Source organism: Hippocampus bargibanti, linkage group LG10 (genome assembly GCF_051943395.1).
Source record: "Hippocampus bargibanti isolate YZ-2025 linkage group LG10, ASM5194339v1, whole genome shotgun sequence".
Classification (NCBI taxonomy): domain Eukaryota; kingdom Metazoa; phylum Chordata; class Actinopteri; order Syngnathiformes; family Syngnathidae; genus Hippocampus; species Hippocampus bargibanti.
In genome coordinates this window covers 7684000-7699220 of record NC_142743.1, presented here as the reverse complement: position 1 = coordinate 7699220, position 15221 = coordinate 7684000, and the positions used below count along the sequence as shown (strand labels likewise).

General features: G+C 41.3%; 1 protein-coding gene across 1 annotated transcript in view; it reads left to right on the top strand.

Annotated features, from left to right (window-relative positions):
* usp43a (ubiquitin specific peptidase 43a) overlaps positions 1–15221 on the top strand; it is a 106421-nt gene that overhangs the window by 34570 nt on the left and 56630 nt on the right. Inside the window, exon 3 of the mRNA XM_089005920.1 lies at positions 11587–11675. Within this exon, the coding sequence (XP_088862046.1) occupies positions 11587–11675 (89 nt within the window). The remainder of the gene's footprint in view (positions 1–11586; positions 11676–15221) is intronic.

Genomic DNA, 15221 nt, shown 5'->3' with positions numbered 1-15221 from the left:
GCTGTCATGAGAAGAAGTGACCTTAATCCGCATTTGAACCGAAATCTCTTGGGTTGAAAAACCTCAAAGTGCCAGTCCGTGGAACCCTTAGTTTAGTAGATTCCCACTTGCAAACCTTTAGGTCACCGTACCTCTGCCCTCTGAAGGCGGGCCTTCATCCCACTCTTTGGTCTCGAGACTCATTTATACAGGGTTTAACTCTCCTAAACCTCTTTCCAACTGGAATTGCCGCAGCTGACCAAATACTTTCCAATTTTTTTAAACTCTCCGGTATTCAGGCTACGTCAACAAACCCGAGTTATTACACCCTCTGCCATTGGAACCTCAAAATAACATTGAGGACACCTCGCCCAATGAAAATAGGAGATTCTGCTTCATACAAAAAAAAAAAAAACAACTGGAAAGTTACCTTACAGTAAAATGGTGTCCTATTTTTTTTTTTTTTTTATTTATTTTTAACCAGTCTCCTTGTGTGCGTGAGCGTGTATGGGTGCGCTGTCCTGCTTTTTCTCGGGTTATTCTCTACACATGCATTTATGCATGTGACCCCGTTAGATAGGCCACTGTTCAGACTGGGCATCATTGACACGCCACTGCCAGATAGCTTTTACCCAAAAAGGCTTTTAATGGATGATCCAAAATTCTGTAAGGAAATGTTTAATTCAGGAAATTGGTATTTCTTTAAATAGACATTGGAAAGATGAGCTCTTATGTGCCCCCCCCCCCCCACATACTCACACTTCCTTTTCCCTTTAAAAAAAAAGACATTTAACGACTCATAATAAAAGCATACCAGTAAATAGACAAGACCAGATAGTTAGAAATGAAGTATTTTTAGCTACTACTCAGCCGCAGAGGGTTCAAAAATTCAAAAACACATTTTTTTTTGCTCGCTGCTACGTTGTTTTTGAGTCTACTTTCATCCTAGAACGAAGGCAAAGGTGGATTCAGGGTAAAGTATCTGATGTAATACTATCACTGAAGACGGACGGTTCCATTTTACAATTTTGAAAGATGCTTATAAATGAAATGTATTATTATTATTATTATTATTATTATTATTATTATTATTATTACAGAAAAACTGTCCCGGCACATTGACATTGGCTGCATGGTGATTCTGACTTTAGCAGCAAAAGTAATCGCGGAGTAAAGAAAAAAAAATCTGTCATAACCCAAGCTGGGTTGATTCAGGTCTTATTTCTACCTTTCATCTATTAATTCCTCAAGTTATATTTTAGATAATGTACTGTGAGTGAGTTGCTTTTTCTGTAGCCACGAGGGGACATAAATCTTCTGGTGCCGGTCCCAAGCCCGGATAAATACAGAGGGTTGTGTCAGGAAGGGCATCCGACGTAAAAGCTTGGCCAAAACAAACATGCGAATCAAACCTCTGAAGATGGAGCACACTGATTCGCTGTGGCGACCCCTTGAAGGGAAAAATTATTATTATTATTATTATTATTATTATTATTATTATTATTATTATTATTATTATTATTATTATTATTATTATTATTATTTATTATTTGTGGACCTGAGTTATTCTTACAAATCATATTTTTCTGTGGATGTTGTGCTGAATGACTGGTTATCATACCTCCCTTGGAGGTTAAAGGTCGCGTGTTTGAATATGAAGCCGTCCCATGAAGTTTTGAAATTATGATGACATCTAAAATATTTCTCTTTTTCAAACTGTGATTAAAAAGCCTTAATGTCGAATTCCAGGAATTATAGGAGAATTGACATAAAAACATTTTCTGGATGCAAATTACCCCTGCTTGTTTTGTTAGGCATGTTGTTATCTCCTTATGGGCAAACATTAAATAGGCGATGAAAAATCCACAAATCTTAAATGACATTTTTCCATCCACATTTATCAGTTTTAGGATAACTCGTCCTGCTGGTGTGCTTACTAACAGCTTCCAAAATGCAAGCTGGTTTTCATGCTTTGTTTACGGTTTATTCTCTCTTGCCACATCCCACATTTTCAGGTTTGTCTTCTCTCAATTTTACAGATGCTTGTGGACAGGTAGAACAGGATAGTGACATCTTACTATACAGTTCAAAAGACTGTAAAACATTGAGTCGTTGATTTGGCTCCTCTCTATCTTCTCTATGGGAACCCTTTAAGAGCTATTGCTAACTAGCCCAGTGCTAACTGCTAACTCGCCCACCAAGGTTTGCCAGCCTCATGCGCGACAGTCTCGAAGCCTGTGCAAAAATGTCTGAAAAACAACCAGACGGCATCAGTTCCCAATGGCTACTTCTACATTGCTGCTCTATTCTTTTCTCACCTAAAAGGTCAGCCCAAATCGCACCCTTGAGTGAAATGAATACTCCGGAGAGGCTAATCAATGCATTCACTCGTCGCAACAAACGTCATCGGTTTGCTTGATCCTGAATCACTGTCCATAGCCGCCAATGAGCCCTTTCACACAGGGCCAATGATGGCACGCCTGAACCCTGCCAGTGACTCTTGTATGAGACTGCTTGATTTCTCTTCTTGCCCTTTGTTTTTGGGCCAGACAGACATCTCCATGGCAACAGCCAGAGTGGCAAGTCTCACTGCACTCCGCTTTGAAATGAAACTGGCAGCCGATTTTTACCAGGGAGCGGAGATGCACCGCGGGGGCTATTTGCCTTTGGTCTCAACATGTGCGGTCTATAAATACCCAGAGATATTGTGCGACGGACCAGTAGAAAAAAAAGAGCAGGTCGGAGGGTAGAGCTGCTGCTTTCCATCATGATCTCACAGGCCATCTTGTTCCTGTAAGACCCTCATGAATAGACCAAATTAACAGTGGCCTTCCACAATTGAAAGGATTGTTGAGTCAGCCACTTTTACTGCCCTGACAGCGTTTTGTTTTGAAATGGCTGGAGACTGACCGACCCATGATGCCCCATAAGCCAACCGTACGCGGCCCACCTCCCCTGTTCTTTTTGACTCACTGTCTGTGCAATCGTCTCTCCTTGTTTGCAAATTCTTCAGCATGACTAAACATACCAAATAACCCGCAAAGTAAAGAAGTACTGCTGTGTCCACATATTTTCCCAAGCAATGGCCTTGTCTCATTGCTTGCTTCCAAAGAATCTTCTTATCTCATTGTCCAGTACAACGTGTCTCCCCGTGTGCTCTGTGTCATTCTTCTTGTCGGCCATTGCGCCCCTAAATTTCCTTCTCTCTTTCCCTTTCTGCTTTCAACTCTTGTCATTGACCGCTACCCTAAAAGAGGTTATAGACATCCACGGTTTGCTCGAAAAAAACTAGAAAAAGCAAGAAATTAAAACAAAAAATCTTCTAAGGCATAAGTGTCAAAGTCAAGGCCTGGGGGCCAAATCTGGTCCGCACATCATTTTCTTCGGCCCGCGTAACCAAATCAAACGTGAACTTTCAGGATGCTTGCCAAAGTATGAACCAAAATGTCCTATTGTCTCATGTAAACCTCAATAGCAGGTATTTTTTAATTCAAATTTGAAAACGAGTTATTCATTAATTTGTTGTGCGTGCTGTATGTAATATGTGGAGGGAATTGAACATTCTAATGGCTTCCCCAAATTCATAACGGGCCCCCGAGAGGAAACCGTAACTACAATTTGGCCCTTGACAAAAAATTACTTTGACACCCTTGTTCTGAGACCAATTTTTCTCTGCCGGACTTTCTCATTTCTCTTGTGAATGGGCCCACACTGTTGTAACCTCCTTGGTCCATCGCAGGACACCCAAATGAGTCATTTGATCCTATAAGCTCAAAGCCACACAATGTAAGAAATGAATCTTAGCATAACAGCTTTGACAGCACTCAGAAGGTTCACTGGATTGTCATGAAGAAAATAGCCATTGCAACCTTGGCTGAACTACTTTAGTTCTGTAATATTCGTCCAGCCACAACCAATTCTTATGTTGTGTTGCGGTATACAATATAACAATATGATGAAGAAGTTTGCTATCATTTCATATTTATCTTTGCGTTTGTGGAAATGTTAAGTTGACCTTGGTAAATTTGGGTTTACCATTGTGACTTCAAGGACAACCGACGTCTCCGAACAAGTTTTGTCCATAATTTGTAAAATCACTTCAAATGACTTCTACTGAGCGTATTTTACAAAGATTCCACCGCATATAGCTATATTTTACGTTTTAACACTCGCACTGAATATTCCGGAAGTCTTGTCTTTGAGTTGGTGACGAGCCCTCACCCTACGTCACTGAAGGAACGCCCCTGACTGAGAAAGGACATACCTTGCATCACCTCAATGCATTTTGCGGTACTTTGTTGCGGTACTTTGTGTTGATCCGCGTGGATGGCGAAATTAGAAGATAAACACATAAATGGTGAATCGTTGTATGTTACACCGAGACAACTCTTTGATATTTGATATACAAAAATTCCAAGCTGAAACATAAAACAATTTCCAACGGAGCTCTGCCGCCATCTTGTGCATTTTCTGTGACACTGCACATCAGTCTTGAGCCATCAAAACGACCCAGAAAAGCTTCTTTAACCGATTGCAAACATTTATACTTTCCTCTTCAGAACTATTTGAATCATATTCATAACTGGATGTGTAACAACAAAGCATATTCTCCAAATCTGAAGCCATTGTTTTGATTCTCGAGCAAGGCAAGACGTCTTGGCGTGACGTCACGAACTGGGGGCGGGACTTTCTGAAAATGCCCAATTCGCAGCTCAATTTTTTGCAGATTTTGGACACTTTAAGTCATTTTTATTGGTGTTTTGCATTTGACTAAAAATATCAGCCTGCGTGTTTTGGGTATTTTAGATGCTATAAAACGTTTTTCTGATGTCAGTTAGGAAACATAAAAGTGATGTCGGTTGTCCTTTAAGTACAGACTCAAGGCGTAAACGAAATGTGGGACAAAATGTTCCTCCTCCAGTATCAGTATTGGATGTGTGCAGATGCGTAGTTGCGAACTTGATGGTACACTTACCATTTTAATCTGCGGATTCTGCTTTAAGACAATGGCAACATGGCACATGGAACTTCTCAGCTGTTATTTTTTTTCTCGTAAACAAGCTGCAACTGGATCGTACCAAGTAGCATGTTCCAGTTTTGTTTCAGTTGATTCAAGACATGATTGATAATTGCGTCACAATCGACAGAGAACAAGGATTGCATTTTGGTTTGTTTAAAAATCACAATTTATACTCAACAATCCAACAATTGCAGTTCATATTGCTAAAAATAATTCTGTAGAATTGGACTTTTATGATTGCATCAGCCAAATACAGTAAAGTCTTGTTATATCGATATTCAAGGGAGTCCGAAAAAATATCGATATAACCGAGACTATCGATATATCCGACCCTGTTTGCATGTGATTTTCTCCGTGCGTGCATAGTAATAGTATCGATATAACCGGGACTATCGATATATCCGATATCGATATAACGAGACTTTACTGTAGTTTCATGCCATTAACTCATTGGCTGTCATTGCCAAATTTATTGGGGAGTTGAAATGTGTCACCTGGAGCCCCATTCCCGAATTAGTATGGGTTTTGGGTTTTCTTGCGAGGGTGGCCCATAAAGCGCTGGTCAGACCTCTGGCAATGTTTTTCCCTTCCACGAGAGGGCTGCATTTGCCTTTTGTCCACATTCGCGCTTTGTTACAGCTTCAACTGTTGTTAAAACGCTATATGAATCAAAATGTATAGTATGTCTTACATTGTATTTTTTTCCGCCGCCACCATTTCAAGCTTAGATAACTCCTGACCCCTATAATTTAGGAATTAACTCTTTTTTTCTGATGAAACAAGAAAGGCTAAGGTTTCTAACGCTTTATTATCTCAATATTCTATGAGTACTGCAATTTGAGTGAAAATGACAAAAACCTTGGCACTGGAGAAGACACATCGTCTGGCGTTGAATCATTTAAGTCATGTCATAATATAAATATCAATACAATATCATTTGTGGTTGTGGAGGACATGTATGAGAGCTGCAGGGCAGTGCTGAGTTGTCCTATGGTTGTGATAAAGGAGTTTATAGAGGCAGTGAGACTGCATCAGGGATCTACTGTGAGCCCCATCCTGTTTGTAATAGTGAAGGCCCGTTTGACAAATGAGTTTAGACTGGAATCCCCACGGAGCGTGATGTTTACAGATCACATTGTGATCTGCAGGAAGAGAAAGGAACCGGTAGAGCAGGGGGTCCAAGTCCAGTCCTGAAGAGCACCTATCCACTCTGTTTTAGATTTCTCCCTCCTCCAACAATGGCATTGAAGAGATGACAGGTGGCAAAGGTTGGAAATGAAGATGTCCACACTGATTTGGGGAGTGATCAAGTTAGATGGCATCAGAGATGAATTCCACAGAGGGAGGGTAAGGACTGATTACGGGACAAGCAGAAAGGCAAATAAGCAAATCACTTGAGGTCATCTGTGTAAGCTCTCATAGTTATACAGGAGTCATACAGGAGTGGTCCATCGATGAAACGGTTTCTTCAGCCGTCATCTGCACTACTTTGAAGGTGTCGGATATTTCGCTCCACATCCGAGAAGCTTCGTCAGCAAACTAAAATGTTTGCTGGTACCCCTCTCTCTCTCTCTCTCTCTCTCTCTCTCTCTCTCTCTCTCTCTCTCTCTCTCTCTCTCTCTCTCTCTCTCTCTCTCTCTCTCTCTCTCTCTCTCTCTCTCTCTATATATATATATATATATATATATATATATATATATATATATATATTTTTTTTTTTTTTTTTTTTTGCTTTATTCAATAAAGCAAACGTTTGATTTGAAAAAAATCATTTGTTTGTTTGTTTGTTTGTTTTTTTCTTGAAGAAGTTGTCGGCCACCCGGGCGAAGATTACGCCCGACATAAAAGTTGCATGCCCAGCGGGGCAGTTGCAAGTTGCATGCCCCGGGTGTCCGGGCAGACGTTATTTCAGACACTGATATATCCCTAATGTCCAGAAGTGGCAGTGGGTCCCAGACCTCTGCTTTGATATGTCCCTGCTTTAAGTTGTGGGGAGTTGAGGACTATTCCCTGAAGCTAACCTGATGACTTCTTTTGTCCTTACTGATTATGGTCTATGACTGGCCCTGATTGCCCCATTCGCCCTGGTATCACCTCATCACCTACGTGGTTGGCTTATATATAGGGCCAGGGCTACCGGCAAAAATTTTAGTTTGCTGACGAAGTGATACATCATCCTGCCTTCCTTTACATGATGTCACATCCCATTACGTCACATCCTATCGCGTCGCACCCTGTCCCAGTCCGTCTCTCTCTCTCTCTCTCTCTCTCTCTCTCTCTCTCTCTCTCTTCATGCTTCCTCCTCAGCCAACACCGCGATAACTCCGCTGTCTTCAAGATTAAACTAACTTTCTGTCCAACACCTGGCTTCCTGCTGATTTATCATCCTCTGCCATCACCACCTGCAGAAGCAATGAGCCAGGGACGAACAATTAAGATAAACCCATTACGAAGCTAAGACATAAGAGATGCTGGCTAGAGAATGTCTCTTGTTCTTTTCCTTTCGGCAATGTAGAACCTTGAAAAAACTATCTATGCATCCTTCTTTCCAACTATTGTTCCAGAATTCCTCTTGGCAACCATAATACAGACAGACCGCTTCAAAAGTCTGTTTGATTACAACAGTAGTTTCCGGAGGGCTTTGGTCTATTTCCAGGCCAGTGCGTCTCTCATTTATGTTGTTCCACATATAGGCATCTCCAAATCCTCTTTCATCTGGAACTGCTTCGTGTAACAAAGAGGGTACAGAAAGTGCTTAAGAATGACTGACTCTCTGTGTCTTTGTGTTGTCATGTTATTTGTTATTTTGTTTTATTTTTGTTCTTTTGACTTCAAGACGGCGCCGCGAGAGTGGCTGCCTTTCCAGCAGCTCCTGTATTTTGTTTTTCGACTTTCATTCCTTTGATAACTTTGCTGCTGTGAAATGTAAATTTCTCCACTGCGAGACTAATAAAAGCAAATCCACTCCAATCCAAATCCGTATCCTGACTGCTCGCCCAACTCCCACGCACTCACCAGTGAGCAGCATAGGCACACCGACGAGTGTGCCACATGAGCGCCAGCCACAGGGAATCAGCTGGGATTTGATAACGACATATGTTCTTTTGCCGACAATCCCCCGAGGGAAGCGATCTCTCCGCCAGCGCTTTCCAAAACTCTTGTCAAGACAGACAAGTCCACGCTTTTAATGCTTTGTTGATGTCAGTGGATTTATGTACGGATCACAGCAAAGTGGGAACAATGAGAAAGCAGCATTTCAGGCAATATTTTCAATGTACTGTCGAGAATTGAAGAGCGCTTCAATAATTACTTTAAATACTTCAAATACGCCTGTGATATGTGTGCTACCGCCAAATTATGGCAATAAGAGTACCACAGTTGTTTGTTTACATACAAACTTCAGCTTGTAGCGAATGAAAAGCTAACAAACAATGCCAGGCTACCGGCCGAACAGGAAAGATTCTTTTCAAGATTGTTACTAACCTCATAAGTATGACTCCTCTCCCATTTTCCAAATTGGCTTCCACCCGAGAACAAGATTGAAATAACTCAAAAACGAAGTGACCTAAATAAAAAGTGACACATGGCGTGACACAAGACAGTGTGTGCACGAGCAGGTTTGGAATTTTGGCCTATAACGTGTTTAGGGCGTTATTCACGTCTGTCATATCAACTCGGTCATCACTGGAGATGTCCCGGAACCGTGGTGGAAAATCAACTCTTGAGGGCCAACTTGGCCTAAACACATGCTTAGACATTAAAAGCTTAAAAAAATACAGTCTTCAGTGTCTCAGTGTGCAGGAGTTGTCGTTCATCTACTTCATTACTGTATGACAGCAAACAAATAGAGAAAGAAGACACAAACCATAGAACCATAAACCATAGAGAAAGGAAAGTCATGTAACCGGCTTATGTGTTTCTGTCACAAAAAAAAAATCGTAGCAGAGCTCACGTCTTTCATTACTGCTGCAATCGCATCTGAAACCTACTGTAATGCCCCTCAGCATGGAACATGATGTGCACAGTCGCTGCTATCGCGCGTCGGTCTTTTTAATATCAAAACGTAGCAGTTATCACAAACAGATCCAAACAGGAGCTGCTGTTACGCCACAGCTCAGCCATTCTATTCAGACACTCTCTCGAACCCCGTTGTCGGGTCCTCCCAGTCCCAGTCACGGCGTAGCAGAGCTTATATACAGTACGATTGTTCAACACCAATTTAAACCATGGGGAAACGTGAGAATTGTGATATCCGAACAACATACAAGGCAATCGTGGCTGTGGAGGACAATCCAACAAGCAAATCCTTCATCGCGAAAGAGTTTGACATGCAGCAGAATACTTCATCAACGTAAGTAATGTAAACGTTGCAGTTTTGATTTTTCATTCATGCATTTAATTTTGTTGCATTCAGATATCTTTATCACTTGCAACAATCACTGTTTTTAATATGTTTGTACATGCTGGCGTCCGTGGTTTCGTGTGAATAGAACAACGTGAGGATTTTTTTTTTTGCATTGGTTGCATTTTTGAAAGGAAAGTGTAAAGACGTTTTTATTTGATGCACAAGTTTATTTTTCACTTCACTACTGTACAAAAAGCATGCTAGATACACAATCCATGAACCCAATGATAAAATGACATGCCATATTAAAGATCCCCCATTTATGTGTTGCCCCCTCCCCCCTTTTAATCGCAGTTCGGCGCAGGACGGATATATCGATCGTCCGGGTATATCAACATTTTTTTCAGACTCCCGAGAATATCGATATAACGAGACTTTACTGAATTTGCACTTTGATGTTTTTTCTTCGCAGTATCTTCGTCCGGTTTGATTTTTATCATTCACTGCCAGACGATATGTAAAAATGTGTCCACTCCAGTGCCAGGGTTTTTGTCATTTTCACTCAAATTGCAGGACCCACAGAATATTGAGTTTTCGGGCGACATAAACATTCAATGCAGCATACAAAAATCTTAGACTCTCTTCTTTCATCAGAAAAAATGGTTCATTGCTAAGTTATATGGATCTGAAGTTATATGGCCTTGAAATGGGGTGGCTGTACAAAATACAATTCATACATATTGATTTATATAGCGCTTTAACAACAGCTGAAGCTATAACAAAGCGCTAACACGGACAAATGAAAAATGCTGCCCCCTCATGGAAGAGAAAGTCACTGTCAGAGGTCTGACCAGCACTTCATCGGCACCCCCCGCATGAAAAACCAAAACCGGAGCAAATTTGGGAATGGCGCTGCGCGTCATGCTTTTCAATTCCCGAATAAATTTGGGAATGTCAGTTTAATGAGTTAATATGATGTGTATTTCTGTACTTTTCTTATTTTTTAACTGTTTGTATTTTGTATATTGTGTTTTAGCTATTCTTCTTTTCCTTTCGGCTTTTCCCTTCAGGGGTCGCCACGGCGAATCAATCAATCTATCCCGGTTTTGTGCATCCTCTTCTCTCATACCAGCTACCTTCATGTCCTCTTTGACCACATCCATAAACCTCCTCTTCGGTCTTCCTCTCGGTCTCCTGCCTGGCAGTTCAAGGCTCAGCATCCTTCCGAAATAGTCACTCTCTCTCCTCTGGACATGTCCATCTCAGTCTGGCCTCTCTGACTTTCTCTCCAAAGCGTCTAATACGAGTTGTCCCTCTAATGTACTAATTCCTGATCCTATCCAACTTGGTCACTCCCAAAGAAAACCTCAACATCTTCAGCTCTGCTACCTCCAGCTCTGCTCCCTGTCTTTTCTTCAGTGGCACTGTCTCCAGTCCAAACATCATGGCTGGTCTCACCACTGTTTTATACACTTTTCCTTTCATCCTAGCTGAAACCCTCCCATCACACATCACACCTGACATTTTTCTCCAGCCGCTCCAGCCTGCCTGGACACGCTTCTTCACCTCTTTTCCACACTCTGCATTGCTCTGGACAGTTGACCCCAAGTACTTAAAATCCTCCACCTTCTTTATCTCTTCTCCCTGTAGCATCACTCTTGCACTTGGATCCCTCTCATTCACACACATATATTCCATCTTGCTGCGACTGCTCTTCATTCCTCTCCTTTCCAGGGCATATCTCCACATCTCTAGTTTCTCCACCACCTGTTCCCCGTTATCGCTACAGATTACAATGTCATCTGCAAACATCATGGTCCAAGGAGATTCTTGTCTAACATCGTCTGTCAGCCTGTCCATCACCATAGCAAATAAGAAGGGGCTCAGAGCTGACCCCTGGTGGAGTCCCACCTCCACCTTGAATTCCTCCGTCACACCGACAGCACATATCCATAAAGGGAAGATATTGCTTTGGCTATGTTTTACTTTCTCGTTTTTATGTGTGGGATATACGAATAACCCCAACGACCATGGTCAATTTAATTCCTTGATGCTGTCAGAACGAGGTTTCGTGAAAAAAAAATGAAAACTTGCTTGATCATCATTTGTGAATATGATTCCAAACTGCGACTTAAAAAATCTTCTGCCCCGCAAATGGCAGTCGAATTTTCATTCCTACAACATTCAAACAGTTTCGACAAAACTGTTGGTAACAAAAATCTGCTTTCCCTGTTGTCTTCAGGGGCCCAGTTCACTGGAGGACCTTACCAGCACGCAGCAGCCCAGAGGCCGCAACAGTTTTGTCCAAGAACACTTCCAGGCCCAGTACAGGTGAACATTTGGAGATTTGTCTTCATATGCTATTGGGTTCCAAAAATGAACTTAAAATGGAGCTGATTAGCAACATTTGCTTCATGTTATTGTTCTTGTTTGCTTCATGTTATTTTTTTTCTTCACATACACATACAATACAACACATATTGATTTATATAGCGCTTTAACAACAGCTGAATATGTATATTACTTGTTCATGCTTTTACATCTATAAATCTTTATACTGGATTATGTTTTAGTTGCCGGACATTTTGTTGTAAACTGTTACATTAAACTAGCATTACAATGTAGACAGTCATTCTGTTCCTTGACTGTCGTGACATCCGCGTCATTAGCATTAATATAAATCTCACCACTATATAGATACTTTAAGAAATTGCTTCTCAATGGCTGTCCTTCAGACATACATCTCTTTAATTCCTGATTGTAAAATGGCCACAAGGAGATGGTCGAAACTGGAACGGGTGGCTTTTATGAGTACTGTGAAATAAGGCAGAGAATTGGGACACTCCATGCCTGTTCATAAAAATATCGTTTTTTTTTTCAAAAATTGGGAATATTTCTTTCAAAAACACTCAGAAAACAGAATCATTTGTATATTGTGCTCACTGTATTTCCAGGGTTTCATCCACTTTAATAAGTGGTGCTACCAACCACTTTTGTTGTGAAATATTTTAGGATAACATGATCAATGATTATATTCATCATTTTCAGTACAAACATCTGGCCCAAAAAACCTTTGTGTCTACAAAGGTTCTGGCCTTCCTTTTGTGTGGCTCTTTGTAATTAAGCGATGATTTTGCTGCCCTCTATTGGAGGTTGAGCGACATTACCCCGAGTGGGTCGCCAAAATAATGGAGAAAAAAAAAACTACAAGCGAGGGAACAAACTCCTGATTATGTCCAATACCTTGTGAGCGTGAAATCATCAGATAGACAAGCATTGAAAGGAGCAACGTACGCAACACACACACACACACGCACGCACAAAGTGGGTTTGTAATTACACTCCTTTGATTGACAGCTCGTATTAAGTCCTAGTGGAGCGGTACTCAAAAAGTTGGACGTTGTCTCACTGATTAGCTGCCTTAGCGTCAAAGCTCATAAGCTTATCGTGTAACTGCAAGACGAACAAAATTGGGGGAAACAGTGTGGAAAAAGATCCCCCACCCTCTCCTCACTTCGACTTTACGTGTACAGATGCTCTGCAAGTTACGAAGATACGACTTGTAAGAAACTTGTGAAAAACGTATGAAAAACGGTGCATACGAACATTTTTGCAGGTACTGTATGTCGAAACATTTTTGGACCGAGATGCTGTAAGTTATTTTTTATTGCGCGCTTTTTTCCAGCTGAGCTCACTTGCTATTGGCTGCATACTGTGCTTCACACGCGCACACACACACACACACACACACACACACACACACACACACACACACACACACACACACACTCACAGAAACATTAGAGCAACGGTAGGGAACCTATGACTCTTTTGATGATTGCATTTGGCTCGCCGATAAAACTAAATACATATTTTCGCTTTTTCGCTGTTCATTTCTTGTTGTGGCTGCAGTTGGCTGAAAGCGCAATTTTGATTGGATGATTCTGGCCGTCATGTTGAAACGGAAACGCCCCTTTAAATAAGACGACGAGTAAAAAAAAAAGACAAGTACACTTCAACTTGAATGCACCGGAGAATTCGCCTTTGTGGAGAGAAAAGGTACTGATTCTAATTTGCAATGAAACAAGACAATCGGTGAAACAGTCGAATGTCAGTGGCATTTTAACACGCCCCATGCTAACGTTAGCATCAATATACATTTGCGAGAGACAGCAGAAAGCTAGCGCGCAAGCTAATGAGCAGTATGCAGGCTAGCGAGCAATAACTTGTACGTGTAACGTGCAAGTATTTTACGACCGTTAGAGCATCTATGTTTTATACTTCCCTGTTCAGTGTTTGACTTAAAGGACAACCGCCACCATTTTTTGTTTCCTATGACATCAGAAAAACATTTTGTAGCATCGAAAATACCGGAAACAGGCAGGCTGATATTTTAGTCAGAAAAAAAATGGTGTATACTTACACTTGTGTTACCGCAATTGGCTGCGACACAACGATTATGTAGTTTTCCTTCTCCATTCGCGATCAACACAGTGTTTTCAGACGAAAAAAAAGTACCCAAAATGCATTGTGTGTCGCTTTCTTGGTTTCGCTTAGAGCATTGTCATCAACTTGAAAACAAGACTTCCTGAATATTCAGCGTGAGTCTTAAAACGTAAAATATAGCTATATGCGGTGGAATCTTTGTAAAATGCGCTCAGTAGAAGTCATTTGAAGTGATTTTACAAATTATGGACGCAACTTGTCCGGAGGTTTCGGTACTTTAAACATACATTCCATACAAAATATAGAACTGAAGCAACTTATGACCAAATTCACCTTATGAAAGTCCACTCTGAACGTATCACATTCGTAAGTTAGGGGGCGTCTGTATTCACTTTCATTTTACTTTTCACTCAAACTATAGCAGTGCCGTGGGCTGTACAGTGAGACCTTGGCTTACGAACTTAATTGGTTCCCAGACAGTGCGTAAGGCGAAAAGTGTGTCTCCCATTTTTTTCCCCATATGAAACCATTAAAATGAGAAGAATCTGTTCCCAGGTCTCCATAAAATATAATTTTCAACTAAATAAGCCTTAAAACTACACACAACATACCTCATTCTATGTAAAATAAATGTGCTATTGTATTGTAATGAAAGAAATACACTGCACTGTATAATATAGTCACTTTATTTACATTTGTGATGGTCGTTGATGGCTCTTAATTGACACCTGTTGCTTTCTGACTTGTAAGATCTTACGAAACTGAGGCATCACATTATCATTCATCATGTTAATGATTCTCATAGCCTTTTCTGTATGGAACTGTTCAATAAAAGCCTGCACATCAACTCCTGAATGGCCTGCTTCTGCTTGTCCTCTTGAAGGCAAATCAAATCCTCTGTGTTGAGGACCTCATTATGGTCAGCAACAAGCTCCTTGATGTCATCTGCATCCACTTCGAGTCCCGTAGGTGCTCGCAGAGATTTTATTACAACAAGCCTGTAAAGCTAGGCAAAATAAAATGACACACTCACGATCCCGGAAAGCAACAAACTTACGCGATCGTGGCTAACAATCACCTCGGGCAAAGCAAACTCTTGGACTTGCCAGCACAAGACACAGCGAGGCGTCATAATCATGTTACTGGTGAGGTGGCAGCGACTCGTTGAAATGTCCCAGTATCGGTGATGTGGGGATCAACACGCACACCTCGTTCGTGTTTCTCAATGATCTCCTTCTTCTCCTCGACTGTAATTTTGTTTTGTGTCTTTTTCGGCTGGCGGAGGTCGGGAGCGGTGGCCCCGCCCCAGCTGTCAACTCGTACGTGACAATTTCCGTGTCATTAATGACGTGCAAGCATCGACTAAATAACGCCTTTGTGTCAAGCTTTTTGCGAAGGATGGTAGCAATGGTGGACAATACAGGGCTCTTT